This window comes from Anser anser (assembly GCF_964211835.1).
Source record: "Anser anser genome assembly, chromosome: 5".
Classification (NCBI taxonomy): Eukaryota; Metazoa; Chordata; class Aves; order Anseriformes; family Anatidae; genus Anser; species Anser anser.
The window spans coordinates 32,089,150-32,113,503 of NC_139725.1; the positions used below are offsets into that span (position 1 = coordinate 32,089,150).

General features: G+C 37.8%; 2 protein-coding genes and 1 long non-coding RNA gene across 6 annotated transcripts in view; 2 read left to right on the forward strand and 1 right to left on the reverse strand.

Annotated features, from left to right (window-relative positions):
* Window positions 1-2,731, forward strand: part of UBR1 (ubiquitin protein ligase E3 component n-recognin 1) — a 66,777-nt gene extending 64,046 nt beyond the window's left edge. For all 4 annotated transcript variants that reach the window (XM_083839232.1, XM_083839234.1, XM_083839235.1 and 1 more), the window contains one exon: window positions 149-2,731. In XM_083839232.1, coding sequence (XP_083695358.1) covers window positions 149-290 — 142 coding nt within the window. In that variant the 3' untranslated portion in view covers window positions 291-2,731. The remainder of the gene's footprint in view (window positions 1-148) is intronic.
* Window positions 1,941-16,506, reverse strand: LOC310900796 (photoreceptor outer segment membrane glycoprotein 2). Its single transcript, XM_083839365.1, has 3 exons — window positions 13,813-16,506; window positions 11,034-11,280; window positions 1,941-9,582 (listed from the first exon to the last, which is right to left on the reverse strand). Exons 1-3 carry the CDS (start codon window positions 14,391-14,393, stop codon window positions 9,316-9,318), a joined length of 1,095 nt encoding a protein of 364 aa, XP_083695491.1. The 5' UTR covers window positions 14,394-16,506; the 3' UTR covers window positions 1,941-9,315.
* LOC310900799 lies at window positions 9,478-24,200 on the forward strand. The gene is made up of 6 exons (XR_014585394.1): window positions 9,478-10,431; window positions 11,890-12,355; window positions 12,791-13,395; window positions 13,783-13,841; window positions 15,488-15,589; window positions 19,023-24,200. It is a non-coding gene; the product is annotated as an uncharacterized lncRNA (long non-coding RNA).
* The last annotated feature ends 154 nt before the right edge of the window (window positions 24,201-24,354 follow it).

Here is a 24,354-nt window from a genome sequence, read left to right on the forward strand (position 1 = left end):
AGTAGACCTGTTGGAGTTTCTGTTCATACAATTATTTAATTTTTACTGTCTACTGTCAATACCATTAATGCTAGACTATTACTGGAATAGTTTGTCACATGATATTCTGATATGCTTTTTTGTATATTCTCCCTTTCCTTCTATGAAGAAGAGGCAATCCCCTGCACCTATGTCGGGAACGTTACCGGAAGCTCCATCTGCTATGGCAGCAACACTGTATCATAGAGGAGATTGCCAGGAGCCAAGAAACAAACCAGATCTTCTTTGGATTCAATTGGCAACTGCTTTGAGTCTCCTGATTTTAGGGAAATCTTTTACCTTTTGGCAGTGCTTTGGAAAAGGAAAGGAGAGTGGCAGTAAATAACCTACTCTAAAGTGGATACTGTAGTTCAGACACAACCTATGGATTCTCTAGGTTTGATGTAGTATTGATACATTGAAACAGAATTTCATGTCATATGTCTTGCTCTTTTTTTTCCCCAGAAAAAGAAAGCCACCTTGTATAATTATTATTTGAATATTCAGGTCCAGAAATATTTCCACTTTGACAAGTTGTAATTGTTTCACATATTTTGATGAGGACACCTTCCCAAATCCTGTGCTTCAGGGCACACACATTCTTTTCTTGCCTCAAGAGTGTACTTAAATGATATTGTTAAGGAAAAAGTTGCTTTACTTTCTTTATGTTCTTTTTCCAGGCTTACTGGAACTTTTTAATAGGTCAAGATCTGTGGCATAACGTTGGGGTGGAAGTGGTGCCAGGTCTGTAGTAGTCTGTAGCAACAGGTACAGCAAACGTGAAGTTGTGCAGAAAAAGCCTGCATTTTGCTATATCCTGGGATTTAATGAAGAGTTTTCTTTAATAAACTCTTTAAAGGAGAAGTGTGCATAGAAAGTGCATGGGGGAATTACCATCTTGCTTGTTGCATCAAAAAATAAAGTCCGTGCTTTTCGCATTGCCAGAACTGCACTTTATCTAATGAATTTGTCCTCTATTAATGTTGTAAATCCGAAGAGGTTAGAGCTACGCTGTTTGGTTAGGTTGTGGTTAGTTTTACTACTTTTAGTTTGTCCCCTGAGGTTTTCCCTGAGAGCCAAACAGGAAAATATTGTTAGATAGTTGTAGTGTATCTCTGCAAGTTATACAGGAGCCAGAGACTTCAACAGACTAAACAATCTTCAAAGCTATCGCTAGTCTAAAATCAAGGCCCTAAACCAGCAAGTTTTAGAACTGGGAATAAGTTTGTTTGCCCACGTTTGGGGAATTTACCACCTTTCATACTCTGTCACAATGGGAGTCCTATCTGCATAAATGAAAATGTGTTTTGGGGGTCATGTTCAGTGGTTCAGTGCTAGTTAGAGCAGAAAAGAAAAAAGTGGCTAAGTTGTCCCTTTTCCCTTTGGTAGTTAGTAATACATTGTGATTGAACTCTATCAATGCTATGTGATTCTGTTTCAGTTCTAAATGTTTGTTGTTCTGTTTTCTGAATTTCACCTATAATATACATGAGGGAATTTGTAAGGCAATGGGTATAAATGCTTTCCCAGGATATCCCATTTGTGTCAAAGCTTGAAGTTGTCAGTACTCTAAATTTCCCCTCCCTTTGCTATTTGGATTTTTTGTGTCATGTTAATAAGGCTCACAAGGGGAGGTTTTCAAATTGATATCTGAGAATGTGTCTTTTTGTGATTTTTTTTTTCTTACTGGGTAGATGAGGGTAGAATCACAAATAATGATTTAGATATAAATATAGCTGTTCTCCTTGTTTCTAAAGCTTTTAGAGTACGTGTGAGTGCACTGAACAGTACCAGAACTCGTCTGAAAATGGGAATACAGGCGGACTCAAACATTGTTCTGATTTCAAATACTTGTTTAAAAAAAACTTTCTCTATAATCCTTCCCTGGTGATACAAATAGTTGGCTTCGGTATGCTTTCCAGGTTTTGTTTTGTTGCAGTTAAGACCATTCTCCTTATATGGATTTTTTTTTTTTTTTTTTAAACCTGAATATACAACTCTTTAAAGACAAACATCAGTTCTGTACACAGTGAATTTAGAAAAGCAGTTGTGATGAAGACTTGCATGCACTGGAGATTTCTAAGGTCATCAAAACACTTACCAAGAAAAACGTTTTAAAACTAGCAAATGTATGTCTCATTGATACCAAAACTGTATTCACTTTTTCCCCTCTGATATTTACCTTTTCATTTATCAAAAACTTTCAGTTACCTTGCACTTCACTGATACAAAAATTCTGATATATATGTGGTGAGATCACTCTTACTTTGATTTCTGTCTGAACTATAATATATTTATAAGGACACGAGCTGGTTTGATCAGGTGAGCTCCTGTTTAAAGCTCTAGAAATACCTTTATATCTGAAGAAGTGAGAGAGGAAGGGGCAAAGTTGCATCTCTGTATGTTTGCACATACTAATGAGCAAATGGGCTCCCGTACCATTCACTGACTAGTGTGGTCATCTTTCATTTCATAAATTACTATGCAGTTTTGTTCACTGTGAGTATAATCTGTATTTAGTGATCGCAAGATGCTTATGCCACTGATTTCCGTTCCATCCAAGCTGACAGAAGAAATTTGATAATGCACATACTGGTATCTTTAATTGCAAAAATGTAAATTTGAAACTTGTATAATGTTCTTGTGCTTTTGAAATAAAATATCTTGTATATGTATATTTAAAAAAGGAAATAAAGTAACTTCTCTTAGATTATTCAATTTTTATTTGGAGGCACTTTGACACTTCACAGCTGATCTAACAGGAGCATTATATGAGGGTCTGTCAGCATGGAAAAAGGGAAGAGTTAGTAAATGACTAGGAAAACCATACGAGTTATCGCTGTAGTCCATATCATCATTGTACCGATGAGTACTAGTGGCACGATTTTTCTTATTTAAATAAATATTCCACTTGAAACTTGTCGTAGTATTTCAAAGATGCAGCCTCCTGCAGTGTCTATCTCTGTTTTTAAAAGAAGTCTTAAGTACATAACGCAATATTCAGATGTCCTTTTACTGATTAGTTAGTGATTCTGGTTTCATAACTTCTCAAAGAAGAACTTGCTGTATAGTCTGGCAGATACTTAACCTCTTGAAAGTGGAAGTTTGTATTTTGTCTAATGTTCTGTGTGATACATATGGGGAAAAAACTTTTAGTCCAGTGCTACACAGACAGACGAAATCTTATATATAAAAAGGTAAGAAGTACTGGCTATTTTTGTATTTTAGAAGCTGCTGGCTGGCATCGCTTTTGTTGTAGCTTCAGGCACCGCTAAGCTTGCAGTGTTTGAGTGTTAATAGTGTTGCTCTCTGTGCATATCCTTAATTTTTAGGAACTAACTCCTGAAAAGCTCAAAGGTAGGTAGATTAAAGTCTACTAGCATAACTGTTCTGAAAAACAAGAAGCCCCATCAGTTAAGGGAAAAAAAAAAAAGAAAAAAGCCACAGCACCATTTCTCTAACAGATTCTTAGAGAATTAAGAGAACTATTAAAATTGTATGTAGGAAGATTTTGGTCATCATGTGCTTTCATCAAAGATTAAAGTTGTTTTGTTTCTGTGGCACAATCTTAATAAACTTAATAAATTAATTTTTTATCCATGTTTTGCAGGCAGAGCCTAAGTTTGTTTTTTTTTGATACAGAAAACAAATGGACAACAATGAAAATGGACTCCTATATAAGTCTCTTGAATCCAGTCATTTCTAGTCCTAGCTACGTATCTCTAAGCTTATATCGTATTGTTGAAAGTGTACATTAAAGAGGAGCTGTCACAGAACGTTGCAAGAGAGGCCAAGCGGAAACTTAGAGGGATTATATGCATTGTTTATTGCAGTGGTGAGTAAGAGGAGAGGCCAGGTATAAAGTTAAATTGAAATATCAAAAGTTGAGTTTACTGTTTTTTATATGATTTGCTCTTGAGTACAGTGCCAAGAAAAACAAGACTATAGTTTGTGTAATTTAACTACAAGTTGTCAAATAACTTAGAATCTATCAGACTTCAGAGGTTTCTGGGATTCATGTTTGAATGAATGAGCCTGCATAACACATTCTGAAGTAGGTACTGGGGCTGTGGAGTTGATGGATATTTCAAGTCCTTACTTTATTTGTGAGGAGCTGTGGCTGGGCTTTTTCAGCAAACTACAGAATATAACGTCTCCATTCTCATAAAAATACCTGAAATGCAGTAGTATCCTCTTTAGGTACGGGTATTGAGACAGTCTACTGCTTGGAGAAAGACCATCCCAATCCACCTTAACTTCTGCTTGGAGGTTTTGCTGAGCATACTGTGGCAGCCTGAGAAATCCATCACAGATGATTTAAAAAAAAAAAAAAAAAAAGGCTCCAAATTTCTTTCATGCACTTTTTCTTTCTGTGAGTCATGCAAAAGTTGCAAAACCTAAGTATTTCTGTCTTGTGATACTGAAAAATGATCTAGGAGTATTTATTTTCCCTATTCAGACTTACACAGAACTTCCCTGGGCAGTTGGATTTACCCAGACAGACTGTGCACAACAGTGTGACTCCAGGCAGTCTACCTCCGTTACTTGGCATGCAGGAGCAGAGCAGGACAAGAGCATCCATTTAAGTGATAGTCTCCTCATAGCAAATAAGGACTCTACCTAGGTTACATGAGCTTCCTGCCTCTATGATTCTTTTCTAAACTACAGGCTACCCTATGCAGAGTCAAAACTGTTGCCATAGCGGGAAACCTATAGCAGCAAATGTGTACCAAATGATTTGTCAGATTTTAAATATCATGAATTGTGTTGTAGACAACAGTATGATTCATATACCAGTTAAAAAATCATTTTGCAGAAGAGAGACTTCCAGCTTCTAATGAAATGTACTGTTTTTTCACTTATTTTGATACAAATGAAATTCTAAATGTGCTGCATTCCTATATTATTCATTATATTTTTTTATGATCAATGTGAAGCAAGCATCTTCACTGATAATCAAAGCTTTAAGGGAGCATCTTAACTGCAAATTTCTACAGGAACTGTCATAGTGTCTTCACCGGAAACTGAACATATTTCTTATGAAGAAATTCATAAAGAATATAGTTTTGTATAGAGGTGAGTTCCTTGCTCTGTAAATGGCTGGGTCTTGTTGCACAAATGAATTGTTATTATTTCTGACTGGATTAAGCATTAATAACAAATAGGATAAGAAGTGTCCCACAAATCGTATTTATTTCTGTATCTGAGCAGATGCCTCGGCTTACAGGCTTTGCTTGCTAATGCCATCTTTGTCTTTATAAACTGCAGAGAATTAAAGACAGAGTCTACGCTGCTACCTGAGTTTGTTTTCTGGATACAGTGGCTGTAATGTTAAATACTCCAAGAAACCCAAATGATTGTGACAGGTACTATAAAGCAAGTTAGACATTTAGCATACACTTTTGCTGAGGAAACTGATACATACAAGGCAAAGAAGAAAGCACCTATTTTAGCACTTATATTAAAGTAACAATCAGTCAATATTGCTGAGATTTTCAAATTGATAGATTTAATTTGTCCTCAGTACTGTGAAATGAGCTGTCATCCTTTCATAATATATCTATGTCCGTGGACTCTAAATGCCTATGCAGCATAGAAATGAGCAATCTAATGTCGAAGTAATTACTAGTAATAATCAAGACAGCAACTGTTCCCTGTGAAATATATCCTGATACTCAGTTAATTTCATAAATTTTCACACAGCCAGTCATTTCATTAGCTTTTGCAGTTGTCTGAGAGAGAAAGGTTAATGTAGCAAATATTACTTAGTTTTTTATAGTAAAATGTGTCCTCTTCATATGAAAGTAAATGAAGTGTGTGGACCAGGGGAGATGTGTAGCCAGGTATTTATTCCACTGCTGTTCATGCTAATGTGTTACACCACTTGCTGCATTAAATTTCTGTGTCATTTTATAGAGATACTCAGTTTGGATAATCATTTTAATTCCCTCTTCTTATGAATCTATTTTTCAGAGCAGGTTCTTGACAAATAGGGGCCTCCACTAGGGAGTTATCAAAAGAGTAAGCTCACAGCTGTTATAATTCTGCAAGCTAAGTAGATAATCTAGAGAGATTTTAAATGGCACAGGATGTCAAGTTTCATCTGCTTCTACAGGTAAATGTGTTTTGCCATCAGGAAAATTTTCCTAAAATACAGAGTATTATCTAAAAACATCATGCTTTTATTTCCTGTCTTACAACTATTTTCATCAAGCTGAACCATTTCTTACTTTATTTTTAAAGCATTTTATTTTTTTATTATTCCTACCTAGTCTTCTTGATTCTATTTTTCCTAACGAAAACAAATCTCTTTTCTGTTTTCCTTTTTTTTCTTCTCTGAGCTATTTCTGATTATCTTTCACCATTTGTTTATTAAGCAGTCTAGAGCTGTTTTTCCAAATGTAGATGGACTGAAATCGTACTAAGGAAATGACTGCTGTTGACTGAAGCATGTGCCACTTTGCTGATACGAAAAAAAAATGCATTTTTATTGTCTTCCATTGAAAAGTCTGTCTAATTTGCAGTCTGTCTAATATGACTGCCTTTTCTTGTGGTCCCTCAAAGTACTGAAATTTTCTATGTTAATTCTTTTCCAGTATTGTATCAGCTAATTTTAGTGCTTCTAGTAAGGCTCAGGAAACTGTTGTGCTCAGTGTTCTGCAGCAACAGGAGACCACACCTACTTCCTTTTGGATTGCATTTCCCAGATCCACTGACATTGGTTTTCTTTCATGGTCTAGAAAGAAACAGGAGTTCTAAAAAGAACATGAGACAAAGAATATTCTTTTTAGAACATGAGACAAATAGGTTTCTCTTAGTTGAATGAGAAATAAAAGCCAGAAAAACACGCAAACAAACAAACAAAAAAAAACCACAACAATCTTACAATATAGCTCTTTGAAATTTTGCCATTATCACATTGAAAGATAGGAAGGAAAGAAGGAAAGAAAGGGAGTCGGGATCAAGCCTAAGGACATTAGGTAGACTTAGAAACAACACAACATACTGGTGTGGAAATATTTTTGGCTCTCAGAAATAGTTGAAGGAGTGATACACCAGCTTATGCAAAAACTGACATCTCACAATAGGGCTTTATACTAGTATCAAAATTCTCTTAACGTTTTCACAGAACTATCCATAAAAATACTATCTCAGTGCTCAAACGGTCAAAAAAAAAAAAAAAGAAATAATGGGAAATACTAGGAAAAGGACAGAAGACCTATTTAATTCATAACATCCCCAGTTCTACACATGCAGTGTTACTCATTTAAAAATAATTAATGGAGAAGAGTTACAAAAACTATCAAAGATAATAATTTCCATAGAATAAAAGATTAAATATCAGCTTCTTTCACTTAGAAAGGTAGAACCAGGGTAGATTACATTAGAGGATGGTAAAATCAGGAATGGCATGGAGGGAAAAAATACAGAATGACTATTGGTTGCATCTTACAGCAAGAATTAGGGGATATCTGATTAAGTTGTCAGGGAGTCAATAAGCAAAGATAAGCACTTCTTCAAGAAATGCAGAATCAAATTGTATGAAATTAAAATTTCAAGCTCATTGATGTATTTTGGATATCAAAACCATGAATGGGTTAAAAAAAAAAAAAGCTATACGAATTCATAAGAAAAAAGTCTGTAGAGAGCTATTAAAACACCTTGATAGAAATACAATCTTTGTCAAACTGTGTTCACAAACTGCTGTTTCCAGGAAGTTAGGAGACAGGGAAAGAACTATTTTCTAATGGTCTTGCTTCTCATATGCCTTTTGCAAAACCTTTGCTATGGGTTGCTACTGCAGACAAAACCCATCTGTCCATTTTTATTTTTAACAAACTTAAATATAGGCCTAATTTTTTTTAGCAGTGATGTGATTGCATTTGGCATTACAATCATGCATATAGCCTGCTTGACCTACAGTATAGACTTTTCCATCAAGCAATATATTTACAATATATTCTTAAAGTGTTATTCTAGTGTCACAGAAAACGACAACGTTTGGACAGGTATAGGAATTTTTACTGCAATTTTTGTATGATTGCAAAAGCAAAGTAGTTCTGCTTTGAGTATCACTGTGACAGGATAACTCCTTTTACTTGATTACGTACAAAGAATGCATGAGCTTTCCAAAGTTATATTCAGGCAATGTATTATTCACAACAGTTAACAGGAAATATTTTTATATGGTCTTCTATCCTCTGTTCTGTATCTGTATGTTTTTCTGCTTACAATCATACTATTAATGATGAGTTAGTCATATGTTATCCTGCAACTACAAGTATAGAAATGCTTTCGCTGCATACATTGACTTAAAAACTTCGAGTGCTATCCTTGGAACTTGATGGGAGAGCTTTCAGTCTGTCTTTGTCTTTGTTGGTTCCAAAGGTTCCAAATAATCTCCTGTATACGAGCCTGTGGATCTATGTAACTACTTTTGAAATTGAGCTCTTTTAACATGAGGGATCATTAGTATTTGTTTTATATCAGGTATTTGCTTGTTTTTAAATGTGTGTTATCACATTGTACTTGTAATTTTAATAAACTTAGCATGAGCTGTCAATTAGTTTTCTTGAGCAGAGGGAACTAGCTCTCTTAGAAGCACCCATTGGCTTTCAGGAGATGTATGGCAGCTGGCTTTCCCTAAGCTATAGGGAAAAAGGAAGAGGTACTTCATTTAAAAAAAGAAGTCAAATACACTCTACTAACTAACTTAAATTGGCTTCAACTCAATTTCACTTAGCTATTAAGTTTTTAGAAGAGCAACAACATATATATATTTGTATCCCAATATAAACTTTTAAAAAGTTTTCATTTTACAGTTTTTGCTTTTCTTAAAAATCTCTTTTTATCCAATGTAGTAATTTCTTTTGAAATTTCCCTGCTGCTGGGATTTCAATAGATGTGTCAATAATGACAAACTTTGTTGATATAAAGTAGACCAATCCTATATGGAACAGTCTGATATCCAAGCTGATAGTCTTCTTGTGTATAATCCTTATTCTGACATGTTCAGATGACAGAAATATGTAAGTCAGAAGAGACAAAGAGGGAAAATCTCAAAAGATTGTGTTGTGCAGGTATGAAAATCGGATTTCACAAGAGTGAAAATACATCTGGCCAAAGAAGCATCAATATTTTGTTCCTATGACCAGTTTATCTTCTGGTCAGTTGTCATACCACTTTTTCTTTCTTCCCCACAAGTAAAAAAAAAAAAAAAAAAAAAAAAAAATCTGTTATCAAAGATTGTAATACAGCAAAGCAACACTTGTGACATGGTTTCTCTGAATGGATTGTCTAGCTAGCTGCAGGGATAGATTTTGTTGCAACGTTGTTTTTGCCACAGTTCGTGTTTTGAACATCAATGTTGGGATCATTCAGGCCTGAGACATTGGAGATCTGGTTGGCTTTGCCAAGGTTCTTAATGATATTGATGTTGTATTTGGCCGTTGCCACAAAACTGTTTTCTAGTAACCAACCATCTGATTCACCCTCCAGGTCTCCTAGCAAAAGAACATTCTTCATTGCTGTTTGTAGGTACCGGACACCAGTAAGCACGGAGAGCTGTAAGAAAAGATTAGTGGTTAAACAGAGCTTAAATTACAGCCTCAATCCTACCACTGTTTGCTTTCTGACTTGTTTATTTACATGTCTATTATTTAAAATTGAGTAAAATAAATACATTCTTTATCCCAGTGTTAGAGCAATCTCCCAGTTAATTACATGTTTTAGAATGAAAAATACCACGCAGAGATTTTTTTTTTTTTCCGTTCTTCAGGTACCATTCCCACTTGCATGTTATTAGTGCATAAATACCTAGAATTACATGGGAATGCTGCAGGCTCAGAGACTAATCGTAAAATGAATGATCACTTAATGGAGCCATCAATGATTACGGAAGGCAGGTGTGACAAAAACCAAAAACTTGTCTGCTCATTTCTATGGAACTTATTCCACTGACCTTCATTAAATCAGTATTGCCTTGAAGGTTTTCAATCATTCCTGTGTAAGCTGTATATGTCGTACATGCTGATGCATAAATAAAGAAGGATGGCCTACAGAAGAGGCTCAAGTATAAGTTTAGGGAAAAGCTCCACTTTCAGTGCGCTCAGCTTGTCAACACTGAAAGGAGAACAGAGAGCAGGCTTGCAGCTTTTTCCTGTGCTGCCAAATATCTATCGTTTTTGCCATCACCACCCAATCTAACACTGCCTAAGGACTATTGTGGCAAACTATTTTAAATACCGTTAATATTTATGCAATAGAGTAATAATCAGGAAAATTAACTATTATTAAAAACAGAAGAAACAGTATTTTAGCCTATACTATTGGGGTTATCTGCATGCAGATGACAATATCCAGACAGCTTTTTTTTTTTTTACAGGTGTCAGTAGAAAGACTGCACCTTTGAAGGTGTGTATGCTTGCTTGTGATATGCTAATTTGGACTGCATAATAAGCAATCTGATCTGTATCTAAAATGTATCCCGTGTTTGCAAGTACTGTTTATATGGTAAAGCAATGTAATATACAAAGGAGGCTTTGAGATGTTAATATTTATGCTTAATTTTTACTGTAAATAAAATTCATGTATTCACCAAAGGCCTGCCTCACATTTCTGATATTCTTTCCTAAAACTGCCTCAAAACAACCTTATACCTTCCACCTAATTTCCTTGCTGTTGCGTTACTGCATGTGTTATCCTGCATCTGGTCCTGTAAGTGCTTCAGGGAAGTGAATTTGCCATAGTCTGTTGAAAAAAGCTCTGTAAACGTACAGAATCATGTTAATAATTTCTAGTAGTTCTCATCTTCAACGAGACTTGCTTCTGCTCTGGGCTTTGAGAAAGCTGTCTGTACTAGGGAAAGTCCTGCAACACTCCTGAAGTGCTGATGGACTTGTTCTAGATACCGAGCTACTTCTCACACTCGTCATACATTACACCATAGTTATTTCCCATCCCAGAGAGCAAGCATGTTGGATGTATCTGACACAGACCGTTTTTATAAAACTTACCTCAAACAACCAAATAAGCAATGCTGCAATACCAATGGATCTCATAATAGCTGTGTAGTAATCCAGCAGGGCCTCTCTGCACCCCTTCACCCAGATATTGAGCTCCTCTGTCAGGAAATTGTAATTGTAGTGAGCACTGTTGTTTGTCAGATGGTACTGGATACAGGGCCGTGGGGAACTTGGATTGCAGCAGCTAAAGGGTACTCCATCCACCAAGAACTTCCCATCAACATTACTCTTCAGACGGCTGCAACAGGATAGAAAATTTCGGCATTATAAATCTGGTAGCAGCAGCAGAATGTGTCCATATTTTTTCTAAAAGGATGTAATGAAAGTCTGCTGCAATGCGGGCCTCTAATGTAACAGAAGGAAAATGAGAATATATTTGCAACTGGAAATGTTGCTCACTGCAGGAAAACTATATTTTTCATTTGCAGTATTTTTATGTGTGGGATCAGTGTAGTATCTCGTGATTTTTGGTATTGTATGTGTAAGTTGCAGATTTGGTGTTCATGGAGATGATGTCTTTTTAGACATCTTTGCACTGAGAATATTAAAGACAATTTTAGAATTTGTCTGTCTTGGCAAAACACTAATGGAAGTTATGATCCTTGAAACCCTGTGTCTTTACTTCTGGATTGATTCTGAATCCAAGCATTTCTAAAGAGAAGCTAATGCAAGAACAACTATGCATGCCATAGGAATCACTACAGAATCAGTAGAAATTGTCCACTGGCTAGAATATATGAAAGACAACCTAATCCCAGATATCCAGCTTTCACTATTTGCTAATAGAATTTTTAATGTTTTGCAAGACATCCTCAGTTGTTAATCTTATTTTCCTTTTCTCATACAGATATCCTAAATTAAAGGGAAGGAAGGCATCACAGAAGCTGTTCAGGTAAACAAGAAGCAGTGGTCACTGTGGTCCAGTGTTCCTCCAGCATTTGGGGACTGAATGTATCATTCAAAAGAAACATAGGCTGAAAAGAATATCAGAATTTGTGGCTGTCCTGAGGTGGCAGAATAATCACCTTCACTTTATTGCTCTGGGCATTTTCTCTCTCATTTTTGTTTGGTATAATTTTCTGTCAATAATATTTTCCTCAAAGATATTTCCAAATAAATAAAGATCATCTGCTGTTTTCCACTTAAGAGAAATTTAGGCATTAATTCCTCCATTTTTTAATGTCTAGCTCTTCACTTTGTGGCCTGGTAACAGCAACTGGTGGAAAAAAAAATACAAAAGAGCCCATGTAGTCCACAGAAAGCAGAATTAAGTGTGCAAGCAGCGTAACTGGCATAGGCAAACTGACTTACTGGTAAGGAAACAAGGGGAGCCAGTGAGGTACAGAAGAGAAGGCCAAAATATGGGTGGAGAAAATAAACCTTACAGAGGGAGAAAAGGAAGGCAGGCAGATTGTGAAAGGGAAGCTTTTACCTAGTCTAGCAAAATGCCCTGTATACTTTTTTTTTTTTTTTTCCTTCCTGCCATGTATGTGATACTGAAGAAACTTCTTTTTACTGAAAACAGTAACAGTTTCCAGACTTTGGTTATGTCCCCCTTGCCCTTTTATTTCCTCCACGTAGCAAACTAAGTAAAGTTGTCTTGATATTGTTAGAAGGGAAGAGCTCAGTAACAAAAGCTGAGGGAGCGAGACATTAACCAGTATTCATTGCTGTAATTCAGATATGGCATTGTAAAGCTGAACTTGCTTATGAGACTATATAAAAAAATGTTTTTTATCTAACTAAAGGAATGATAGGATTGTGCTGCTGTAAACTGCTTCATCCTCATGCCATTTCCATTGACTGACTCAATTTCTTGTGACACTGTGGTGTTGGTAATGCAGAAATAAAAGAGGAGAGGGAAGAGGATTATGAAGGAAGGTGAAAAGTTCAGTTTTGGAGAGATTCCTTTTGAGTTAAGTATGAATTTTCAACTTCTTTGCCTCTTAATCTACAAAGTACTAATTGACATACAGTACAAGATGAAACCAAGAAAAATTTTCTTCTGCTTCCTTTCAGAATGTTACAAGCTGGACTTCGATCCTAGTGATTTCATATGAAATATTTTATTACCGGATTTTGGAAATAATAGTATAATTTGGTTAAACAGCACCAACATTAATTCTAGCAATCAAGATGGGATCATCTAGTTTATATGCAGTAAAATAAATTCTGCAGTGTAATTATTTCATTCATATACTTTTCCATGATGTCTTCTGTCTGCATGGGGCAAAAATTAAATGACTGTATATTTCCAAAATGAAGGCAGAGCACAGGTGACCCTGCAAATGAAATATGAGTTTAAGACCCATGGAAAACATTGCTGTTTCTACATGGCTCACAGAAATACAAGGTAGTATATTTTACCTTTGTACTTACAGTAGGATACTACTCTAATAGTGGTCTAGAAAAAGTGTCACTTCTGCTATTATTTACTAAAAGTTGTTGCATTAATTAAAGCACCAGTGTGTTTGTGAACATGCCTATGATCACAGAAACGTTAGCTCTTCTTGAGGTAGCCCTGTTAGCAGTCATTCAGAATGATCTTTGAGAAGTCTTCTAGCCACAGGATGTCATTTTGGTAAGGAGGAAAAAACACTGCTAGATTTTTTGGCTGCTGGCAGAAAACAAGCAGTTTTGTATTCTCTTTAAAGTCAATATGTCTCAAGTTCTTTTGACACTACTGTTATATACTTTCTGTTCAATACAAATTTGTGTTGAAGGAGTTTTTTTTCCCTAGAATTTTCCGTCAAGACTAGTAAATACTTACTCCAGAACTTCCTTGGAAGCCATATTCAGGTAACGAGCAGATACCCACTGAACTTCAAACCAGTCTCTAAAGCCATTGTTTCCACAGCACTGGAATCCAATTTGCAACATATCCACTGTTTTCTTTAAGAAACATCTTCCAGGTATGTCAGTGTCCTTATAGAACTTAATAGCATCCCTCAATCCTAGATAGAGAGATTCTTCCAGTTCGTTCCTCATGGTATAGCACATGAGAGCACCCAACAGGATGCAGAAGGTAAAACAGAAGGTACACATGATATATGGGAGCATAACTAGTTTCCACCGAGAGAACTTGTTGGCATCTGAGCAGTCATAGCAGATTTTGCCACCCAGGAAGTTGATGATACATGCTATGACCCCTACAGAGATCAGCATGTTGGGGACAGAGTTAATGTCTCCTTTTGCCATCACTTCGTTGTGCTTCTTGATCTCTATTTTCAGAAAGAGGCCAAGACTGAAGAGAACGATCCCACTCACTACAGAAACCCAGTTGAGGATCCATAGGATCTGAGCCAATTTGTCTCTTTTAGTTTTGGTGAATTTTACTTTGAGGACAGCCATAGTCAGATCAGCACTAGGAAAAGAAGCGTAGGTCAAGGAAAGCCCGTAATCTGCTTAGGAGCATGTGTCCAAGGCATGCAGCAGAAATCTGAAGAAGAGAGAGAGAGATTACTGCCTGTCTGACTGAGTATTTATAGAGCCTACAGAGAACTTCCTGTACAGCCTCACGCACTCTGAGATATGCCAAGAGTGTGTTCCACATCTTGCTTAAGTTTCATGCAACATGAATCTCTTAGAAAAATAATTCTAAGAGCTGACTAGAGCAATTAAAAAAACAAGTGAACCATAGGACCAATGAACTCTGCCCTCCTATGGACTTTTGTCTAAAGAGCAATTTTCTGTGCGAATTTTATGATGTCTACAAGTGAGCTAGTCTGCTGTCTTTCCCTTCTACTCATTGCTGGTATTTTCTTGATGATTCTAGGAATTTATAATTTGTAGACTAATGTGTCCTGGTCATATTTAAGTTTAAAAGCTGCTAAGCAGAACAAGCAAATGCAGCATAACCACGTAAGACTTTTTTCAGGGGGTCTGGGCGGGAATAGTACCAGAAACACAGTTATCTTGTGTGTTTTTAGACATTTCATCATCTATCTTATTTTCCCCAGCTATTAGCCAATCTAAGAAACCGTCTTTCCCAACATTTTATCTTACTTCTTTGTATCATTATGGTTTCTGCAAGACTACTACTAACTTCTCTTTTGCACCTATCCAGTTATATCAAAGTCACAGGTAGAAGCAACTAATAACTGCTTTACACCCAAGATATAAAACCTGTTAGTGCTAGAGACTATGCGTTTTCAGTCCACATGATGTGGATTTAGAACTATGCTGCAGTACCTCAGGATTAAGTGATAAAATGACAACACTATCTTCACACTGTTCTTCTATTGTATGCTTCATCCCTTGTTCAAAAGGATCATCTGCTGGTACAGAATTAAGCCTCCATAAGAATTCAGCTGACAGCCTGTCTGCTAAGCCTGGAGACAGTAGCTTTGATTGCTTCACCAGTTAAGCAGTTCATGACTTGAACTTAAATAGCTGTAGATGGCTGCTGCAATAAGTTTTTTTTTCTTTTTCCTCTTGATACTCAGGTCTCAGAGCACGCAACGGAGAGAATCTGTTATTGTGAAATTACTGATACACAGTTCACATTCAATGGCTAGTGTATGCAGCACTCTTTGTTTCTGTGAAATGTATGTATATATGTCTATATGTATGTCTGTATGTCTATATATATGTCTGTATGTATGTATGTCTAATGTTAAAACATGAAACTTCCGTGTGCAAGAGAAACTCTCCTAGTAAATCCTTGCCTCTGATAATTCTCAAATGCTATTTCTAGCTTCTTTGGTGCAATTTTATTTACAAGACCAGATTCATGCAGTATTCACATTCATCTACAACAGAGATACCCATGCCACAGACTTCCAGCAGTAGAACATCTGCCTAGCACAAGCTATTTTGTATGACCTATGCTGACAGAGGTAAGCAGAGGAATAACTGGTTGCTGTAGGGGAGCAATCACTCCTTGACTGACCCTACAAAGATTGCAAAAAGAATCTTTAGGATAACTGCTTGCATGATGTTGAATGCATCGAGTCTAGGACAGAAGAACAATTTATCTGTTCCTGAGAAATTAGTCTCTGGGAAACACCAGGCCAAAGATCTAGTCTTCCCAGCTTCTATGTGGATATTTCTCCTAAGATAACTTTTTTACAGTAATAATTTATGAAGTTTATTTCAGATAACAGGAAAATCCGCTTCCCCTTATAATGAATTTTGTAAATATACCATATGTTATTCCTTCCCTAACTGTTCAGTGAAGTGTTGAAAATATTTATTCAACACTGCCATGTAGTAGCAATTTTGAGCACTATGCAGAAAGTTCTTCCATCTGGAAAAAACGAAGCGCAAGTTTGAGCTGAAAGTGTCATTGTCTTACTCTGCAGGATGTATATATTCTCCTTCGAGTTAGATTTGTGAGTGGGAATACTGTAAAACCACACATGCTCCTAGTAGTTGAGTGGAACTAATCCCCCCCAGGTTCTTGGAAACACACTTCATACATGAGCCACTCCAGTGTTACGAAGTATACAAATATAGGCTTCCCCTCCCCCCCCCCCCCCCCCCCCCCGGCAATGGGAAAGAAGGCTGAATTTTATTTCTTTGAACAGAAGAAGCCCAATAACTGTGGAAATCTATCCCATATTATCTATACTGTTCTCAAGCTTTTCTTGTCCAACTTTGAACACAGGGCTTCCCTCAGCATACTTGTAGCTTTTAGCTTTCAAGATGCTACTTATTTCCTTTGCTGTCAAATATCCACAACTACATAGGAAAAGACATAGCACAGCTATTTATTTGCTTATAAAATTACTTATTGAATGCAAATTGTCCCCATAAATTTAGCTTGCAATTTTGTCATAAACAACGTATATCTTATCTCACCAGCTTCACCAAAATTGGGCTTTTTAGCTAGACACACATTCTTATCTGTAACTTATTGTAAAAGAAACTACTAACCTGCTTCAGAGGCCAGAATGAGATCTCAAAACTGGCACCTTGCTGAGTACAAGGCAGAAAATACCAGAAACAGGCATTCTGAGGAAGAGTGAAGTACTGATTTCCTGATGTCTATGTAGTTCTGTCTTTACACTGACTCACCAATGGAGATGAAGGCTTCAACTCTCCTGCCCGTGCTAATCTCTCTTGCATCTCTAATCGTATTTTGAGGTTCTTATGCCACCAGGTTAAATCCTGCAAAACAGGCCAATTAACTGAGTGTTAATTGAGACCTCAGTAGCAAAATGGATTTATGTTAACATATTTTACCCCTCAGGAGCTTGAGCTAGTAAACAACAGAGGCTATTCTACAGTATCTCCTAATGTTTTATTAGTTCTTATTTTGTTCTTACCAATAAATACAGGTCCAAGAGAGAGAATAATGAAACTGTGGTTCTGGGGAAGGGAAAAGCCATCTTAGGCAACCACCTTGTACATTCATTACAATGTGCCTTATCTATCATTCTGTATTTAGTTGCTTTGTATGGAATTTCTTTCCTCTATTGGCTATGACTGTGTCCAAGAAAGGAATTAAGTAACCAGGAGCAACTGGATCATCATGTATGGCTCTCAGTAGACTCTAGTTTAGGAAACTTTCCAGGTTCAAGAGTAAGTAGAAACCTCTTTCCTAGATTCTCAAAAGCTTTACCCCAAGCCAGAAGCAAAAGCACATCCTCCTCCTCTGGCATTTCTGAGCTCTTCATTTATTGGATGGACCAGGTTGGACTGAACTGGCCACGGTAATGGCAAGTTGAGTTTGCAGGAACGCTTAATCGGGTTAGTGGTGATGTTAGTACCAGAACTGAGTCATTAAGCTGGACCAGGTTTGGTCTATAGGGTCCATAACAACATCAGCACAACAGAAAGAGTTTGGTGAGCAGAAGTGACTGCAAGGGACTGTGCACCAGAGATTGTAGTGCATATGAATATTCTCAGCAGCATAAACTCATTAGCTGGCCTTTCCCAGCTAATGAGAAGGAATAAATCCATACTGGGTTTTGTAACTGTGTATTCTGGGAATATGCTTGGGAATTCTGGGAATACACCTGGTTTGTGGTCTCATGCTTTCCTAAGGATAGACGCCCCTTTGTATGCATCAGTATTATCATGCTTATTGTCAGGGAAAGGTGAAGGATTAGTTATCAATACAACTTGGTTTATCAAAGTCTTGAGTAAAGCAGAGATTGCTATATCAAACTACAATACTAATAACTACAACTCTTGAGAAGAAAAAACAATTAAGATGTGAAGCCCTCAGTTAAAGGGAGCTTATAGAAAAGATGGATAATGACTTTTTGTGCAGGCAGGTAGTGATAGAACAAGCAGAAACAAGATGATCAAATATGCCCCAAGTGAACTGAATTTGTCCTATGCACATGGATCATTCCTGGTTTGGACTTGTTGCACTTGTGCAGACTGCGAAGAACGTATTACATCTGTTCAAATGTGCAGCATAGTCATCAGGTCTTATATAGTCCTTGTGGACAGCACAAGTACACAAATATATACATTTTCCTGGGATTTTTGAGCTATTGCTCTGGATGGATTATGTTGTATTAGAAATCCTGGACAAACGTGTGAAGACCTATTTTCTGCCCAGACAAAATTTACACGTGGAAAAATACCACATCTGTGGAACTGTAGACTTGTGTTTTCTCTGAGTCTTAGGTGACGACATTATCGCTTCAGATACCTACTAGTCAAAAAACGCATCTTACCTGTCTCTGCAGTGTAAACCTACTACTTGCGTGCATGAAAGCAAACAAGCAGAAGGTGGCAGTGCTGCTGTATGTAGTTTTTTCTACTATGCAAAGTAAGAAGCTTTTTTTAATTTGTGCTAGAGAGATGAGATCAGAGGTCACTCAACCAGCTAACGGAAGCTCAGGAATTCATCATTTTAAGAAATAACTCCAATCAAATCTTAATGAAATTAGGATTCAATGCTACGTGTATTTTTTTGTCCTGTCTCATATTGGGAAGTTGTTTCAGCTGTAAAGTTAATATTCAAAATTGAATTATTGTTTTGTGGTCACTTATAACTAACCATAACGCATTTTATTACAGGCCTGCTGGGAAACCTGGACACCAAGACCATAATGAGAGCAGCATTTTGTAACCCAGCGGGAGAGGTTGTACATGTGGGTCCGCCGACTCTCACCCAGTGGTGTAAAAAGAAAACACACACTTCCTACGAACAGTGGAGATTGGTGTACTGTGGTTTTGGATCTGAAAGAGGTAAATTTATTAAGTGTTTGGACAATTACTTACCTGTAGAGTATTATTCATATATAAGTCCACAAGGACAGATGTGTTATGAATTAGCCCAATTAAATACCTTGTTGGGGTGATGCATGCAGTCAAATTGTATTTCACATTTAGTTTCCAAAAACTAGTGTTTTTATTTTGTATTAGGGTGGCTTTCCATTTCTTCCTGTGTTTAGTGCAAAGAATAATTCCCGATATGAAATTTTGGAGTAACAGCCTAAGACTGGAAGCCACTGAGTAAGTTTGACACAGGCAGGTGTTATGCAACCTGTCTTCAGCATGTTAGTGGTTTGGTGGGAGAGGTCATGTGCAGGAAGAGATTCTCACCAACATGTTAATGTGGAGAGGGCGTGAAAATGGAACGTAGACCATCTGCTTTTTTGGCTTTTGTGAAGTTGTGAACCACATGGTATATACTGATAGGCATTAGTTGTTAGGCAAATAAAAGCAATCATTTCTTTACAGGATGTTCACCTCAGTTGACACATTTTTTAACTTTGAGGAAGGAAGTTTAGTGGTATCTAGATGCTTATGATTGTTGCAGTTAGACAAAGATATCTAAGTTACATCACAACATTTGAAATTCTTAAGGAATTGCAGAGATGGAAGAGAATGTCAAAACTCAACAGCAAGAGGTAATGGGGATAGATGGCAATTTGAAAGAACCCCATTTGTACACTAGAATGCCACAAAGCTTATTGCAAACAAAGTCAATTATAACAGACTGTAACTCATTTCATTGCCTGAAAAGCTTTACAGATGAAATGAATCAGAGAGGAAATACTGTAATCTTCATTGTTCAGACGTTTAAAGGTTATAACTGCATGGATGCAGGAGCCAATTTCAGGCAAAGGGGAAATTATAGCAGACTTGCATGAACTGCATTGCACTTAACTGCTAGTCCTCAGGGCTCCTGTATATTCTGGGAAATGCCATGCAGGTACCTATCAAGCTGGCTCTGATTTCAATCCATAGTAGCTGCACTGTCCATAATGTCTGAGTCATTCACTCCTGACTCATGGTGAGTCATTATAAATGGAAAAGGCATCGAAATAGCCTTAGTTTAGCCATAGAAAAGCTGGAGAGCAGAGCTGTATTTTGGGTTGGTAACCATCTTGGCTGTAACTATTTTCTGAAGACCAGAATCAATATTTACAGCCTTATTCATAATAAGACCACACACCTTCATACCTTATTCACTAGGTACTGTAACATCACAAGCCAGTCATCAGGAAGCTTTTTGCAAAATGGAATTATGCACATATTATGAGGGCTCAAAACAAAATTCCCTTTACATAATGAGGTAAAATTTCCTTTTCCTATTCCATAACTTATAGCATCAGTACTTTTGCTGCACTGCACCACCGCCGATTAACCCTTCTTCTCCTAGCAGAATGTTAAGACTTACAGTTTTCACATTTGTCCTCAATTCTGGATCTCCCATTCTAATCAGGAAGTCTCCCTGTTCTCATTTTATTATACGACTGATGTTGATGTCGTTTCTCACTCTCTAGACAACATTTGAACTAAACAACATTAATCAGGACATCTTGAAGGGAATCTGATATCCTTTTAGAAAGGTATAGAAAAGAGACCATTTAAAAAAAAAATGAAAAAGAAAAAGACTCCAAAACATTTCTGAAGCTGTCGAATAGACAAAAAACAGTGACTGGACACTGCTCATAGAGCTCTTCTGAAAAAGATCCAAGATCCTTCTGTCCCTTCAGTGGCGACTAAATGCTGTATTGACAGTCTGTATCTAGAAATCATGATCTATGAAAGACAGTAGGAGCTCAGTTTTCTTACCAGCACAAATAATTTTTTCTCTCTTTTTTGTTTGTTTATTTGGTCATAGCTTTCCATAAAGTTTTGTTAGGTATGCCTTTGGAATTTGGAATAATTTATGGCAATAATCCTCTTACTTTCCAGCTACAGAGTTCTAGACTGCTGCACTTTGCTTTTGTCTCCTTGCAATCTATAGCCAAGTTAGATATTTAGGATTGAACTATGACAAGACACACTGTACTTTTTACTTTGCTCTTTTGACCACCTGAGATATTTAAAAATCTTCAGAACAAATCCAGTGATGCCCATTCGTGGTGTTTTACAGCAGTTAACTAAGAAAAATTTGCTACATAACTTCATTTTCCCTCTGTTTTGGAAACAACAGACTGCTGATCCAATCATCTGGACTTCAGAAAAGTTGAACTAGTGGACAGTTGTTTCCAGTACTTGTTCTTTTGCATTCCAAGGTGAAATTCTTCTCTGAGAAATATCTGAAACTTTGCTGATGCAAATCATGATCTTCTCCTTCCTGTGATTTTAATCATTTTATCTATAAAAGTGATATTTTCAGTACAAATATAAAATGATAAAAATGTTAGCTTAATTTCAATGTAAGTGTTTCTCAGGAAACTTAGTTCTACATAAGAACTAGTAAGGAAAAATGACTAGATGAATTTGTAGCTACATCACAGTTAAATGTTTATCTTTGCTATGTTTTTAAGAGCTTTCTTGTATATGAGGATCTAGAACACTCATTACCATTCCATGCAGATACAGAGGTGGCTCTTCACTCACATACATTTGATATACTGATTCAAAGGCTGCATGACAAACTCCCATACAAAAAATCACAGTAAAATCTGAAGAGAGGGTGTAGGACAGTTTTTGGCTCAGGGTAGCTTTTTCTAGGTCCAGTCAACCCTGTGCATCTAAGCTTAACATATTGCATTGCAGTAAAAAAGTCTAGAGTAGCTTAATTCCATAGTTACATAAAGATTTTATTTATTTATTTATTGTGGTGAAGATAATTCTGCAAGTTTGCACTGAGAGAGGAAATGCTGTTATCTGTTATATTTACCATCATCTTTGTACCAAAAATAGTAGAACAGAAAGCCTTGAAGAACCTCTTGGTATATTTCTGGAGCAGTGAATTCAAGATCAGATCCTTTCTGTAAAGACCTCCTGTGCTTAAGTGGAAACAGATTTTCCTTTTGAGAAGACTCAGTTTTAGTTTATTTTTTCCCCGCTTGACTTTTATTTGAACCATGCAGGTTTTGTCTACTTATGAAGATTCCTTGGTAATTTGAAAACGAGTGATATAACAGATTGCTAGAACTTGAAAGCTCACTGATGACGAAGGGAAAGAGAATTTGGTCTTCTAAAGCTTGCAGCATGCATGCTGACTAACAGTACGCTAAGAAGATATGTGCTAATGATGTGATTTCCATGATACTGGGCATGACAGTGTGGTTATATTAGATAGTGAATTAACAAGCAGAGCTACAAACTGAAAAACTATGCCCCTTGGTTTAACGATGACAAATAGGTAAACAGACAAACCAGACAATCAGGCTTGTTAAGGCCTTTCCATTCTCTTTAATCAAATAAGAAAATTTTCGTGAAGAATTGTACACCTCAGGCAATAATCATTATTTGGGGAGCAATAAAGCATAGGTGGATTCATATTCATGAGCTCCCAGTTAGACCTAGCACACAGTAGGTTTTGCTGGCATTATTTAAAACAAGAGGTGGTTAGGGAAGTCATCTACCTTCAACTGAAATTTAGGAAAGATGGTCCTGTCAGGAGGGAATGTGAAAAATTTGTTTAGCACGTAAGAGGAGTGGGTATAAGGAACGGGCCTATCCTTGAAAAAGGTTCACCTTTTCAGTGCCTATAAGAGACAGGTTTGGAAGAATATTTAGGTCCAGTTGAATATTTTTCATCAGAAAACTTGTAAATGTCTGTCAAAGGTAGGCAAAACTCATAACTCCATTTTGCAATTGGAGAAAAGTTATGCTGTTGAAGAAAATAAAAGCAACCCTCCTGACCCCATTCCTGAGTATGTACGACCAAGGTTGCTTCATTTCCATTCATAAGATGAACGCTTCTTCATGGTATTAGCTTTCTTATTAATTTTTTCTTACTTTAATTGTTAGGGGAAAAAAAGAGGAAGTTGACATTTAACTAGTCATTATATAATTTCAGTGTTAATGTTCAGCTGCTGGGGAATGGATAGGAACATTAATACCTCCTAATGTTGCTAATTTCAGCAGTAAATAGAAAGAATATATACATATTAAGCATTAACTTAGTATCCAAAAGAGCTGGAAACTTTTTTCCTTGAAAGTTTAGATTCAGTGTTACATGTCAACATCTGGGGACTAAGAAAGGCATCAGTTGTAGCCATGATACATGACGTGATACACTTGCAGATACCGTCTTCAGAAAAGTAGCAAGAATTTCAGGAAATGCAATTGAGCGTGGTGTTTTTTTTTTTTTTTTTTTCCAACCTGGAGAAATGTTAGTTCTCTGTCAAGGAAGAAGCACCTCTCTGAAACCGCCCCTGAGCAAGTCCCAGCAGTTAGGGCTGGGTTGGGAGCCCCAGGGCCGGGTCACTGGTTTGTGCTGACCGGCGGCACTGGGATCTCGCTCCTCCTAAAGCAGCGGCAGGAGACACCGCTTTCTGCGCCTACTCACTGACTACGCTCCTCGCAGTGAATGAAGAGAGCCTAAATTATTCACACTGTCATTTCAGCTGCCTGACAGCAGGGAAATACAATTTTCCCCCGCTCTTTAAAGAAACTTCACAGGAGCAGAAGGCCGCAGTGTGTTTATTCGCTTCACTCGAGGTGCTGTGAGCGCACCCCTGCCCCTTCCCCTCCCCACCACCCAGCTCCGTCCCCCAGCCGCTGCCCTGCCAGCCGGGCCCCCTGCCTAGGCACCGCGGCCTGCGGACGCCTCCCGGCAGCCGGTACGTGTCGGCGCGCACGTACCGGGGGCCGAGCACCCGGCCGCAGCCTCCCGAAGCAGAGAGCCGCGCTGCGGAGCGCAGCCCTTCCCCTCACGGAGCCCCAAGCCCCCGGCCGAGGCGCACCGGCGCCCTCCCAGCAGCGGGCCGCAGCCGGCCAGCGGGGCCCGGGGCCGGCAGGGCAGCGAGGAGGCGGCTCCCGCCCCGCGGCCCGGGCCGGGCCCCGCCGCCCGCCGTCCCCTCAGCACCGCGGCGGGGCCCGAGGCCGCACGGGGGCGGCTGCGGCGGGGCTCCGCGCCGCTCAACCAACCCCGGCGCCGCCGCCTCGGGCGTGCCCGCCTCCCTCCCCGTGATTGACCCCGCCGGCAGCCAATCCC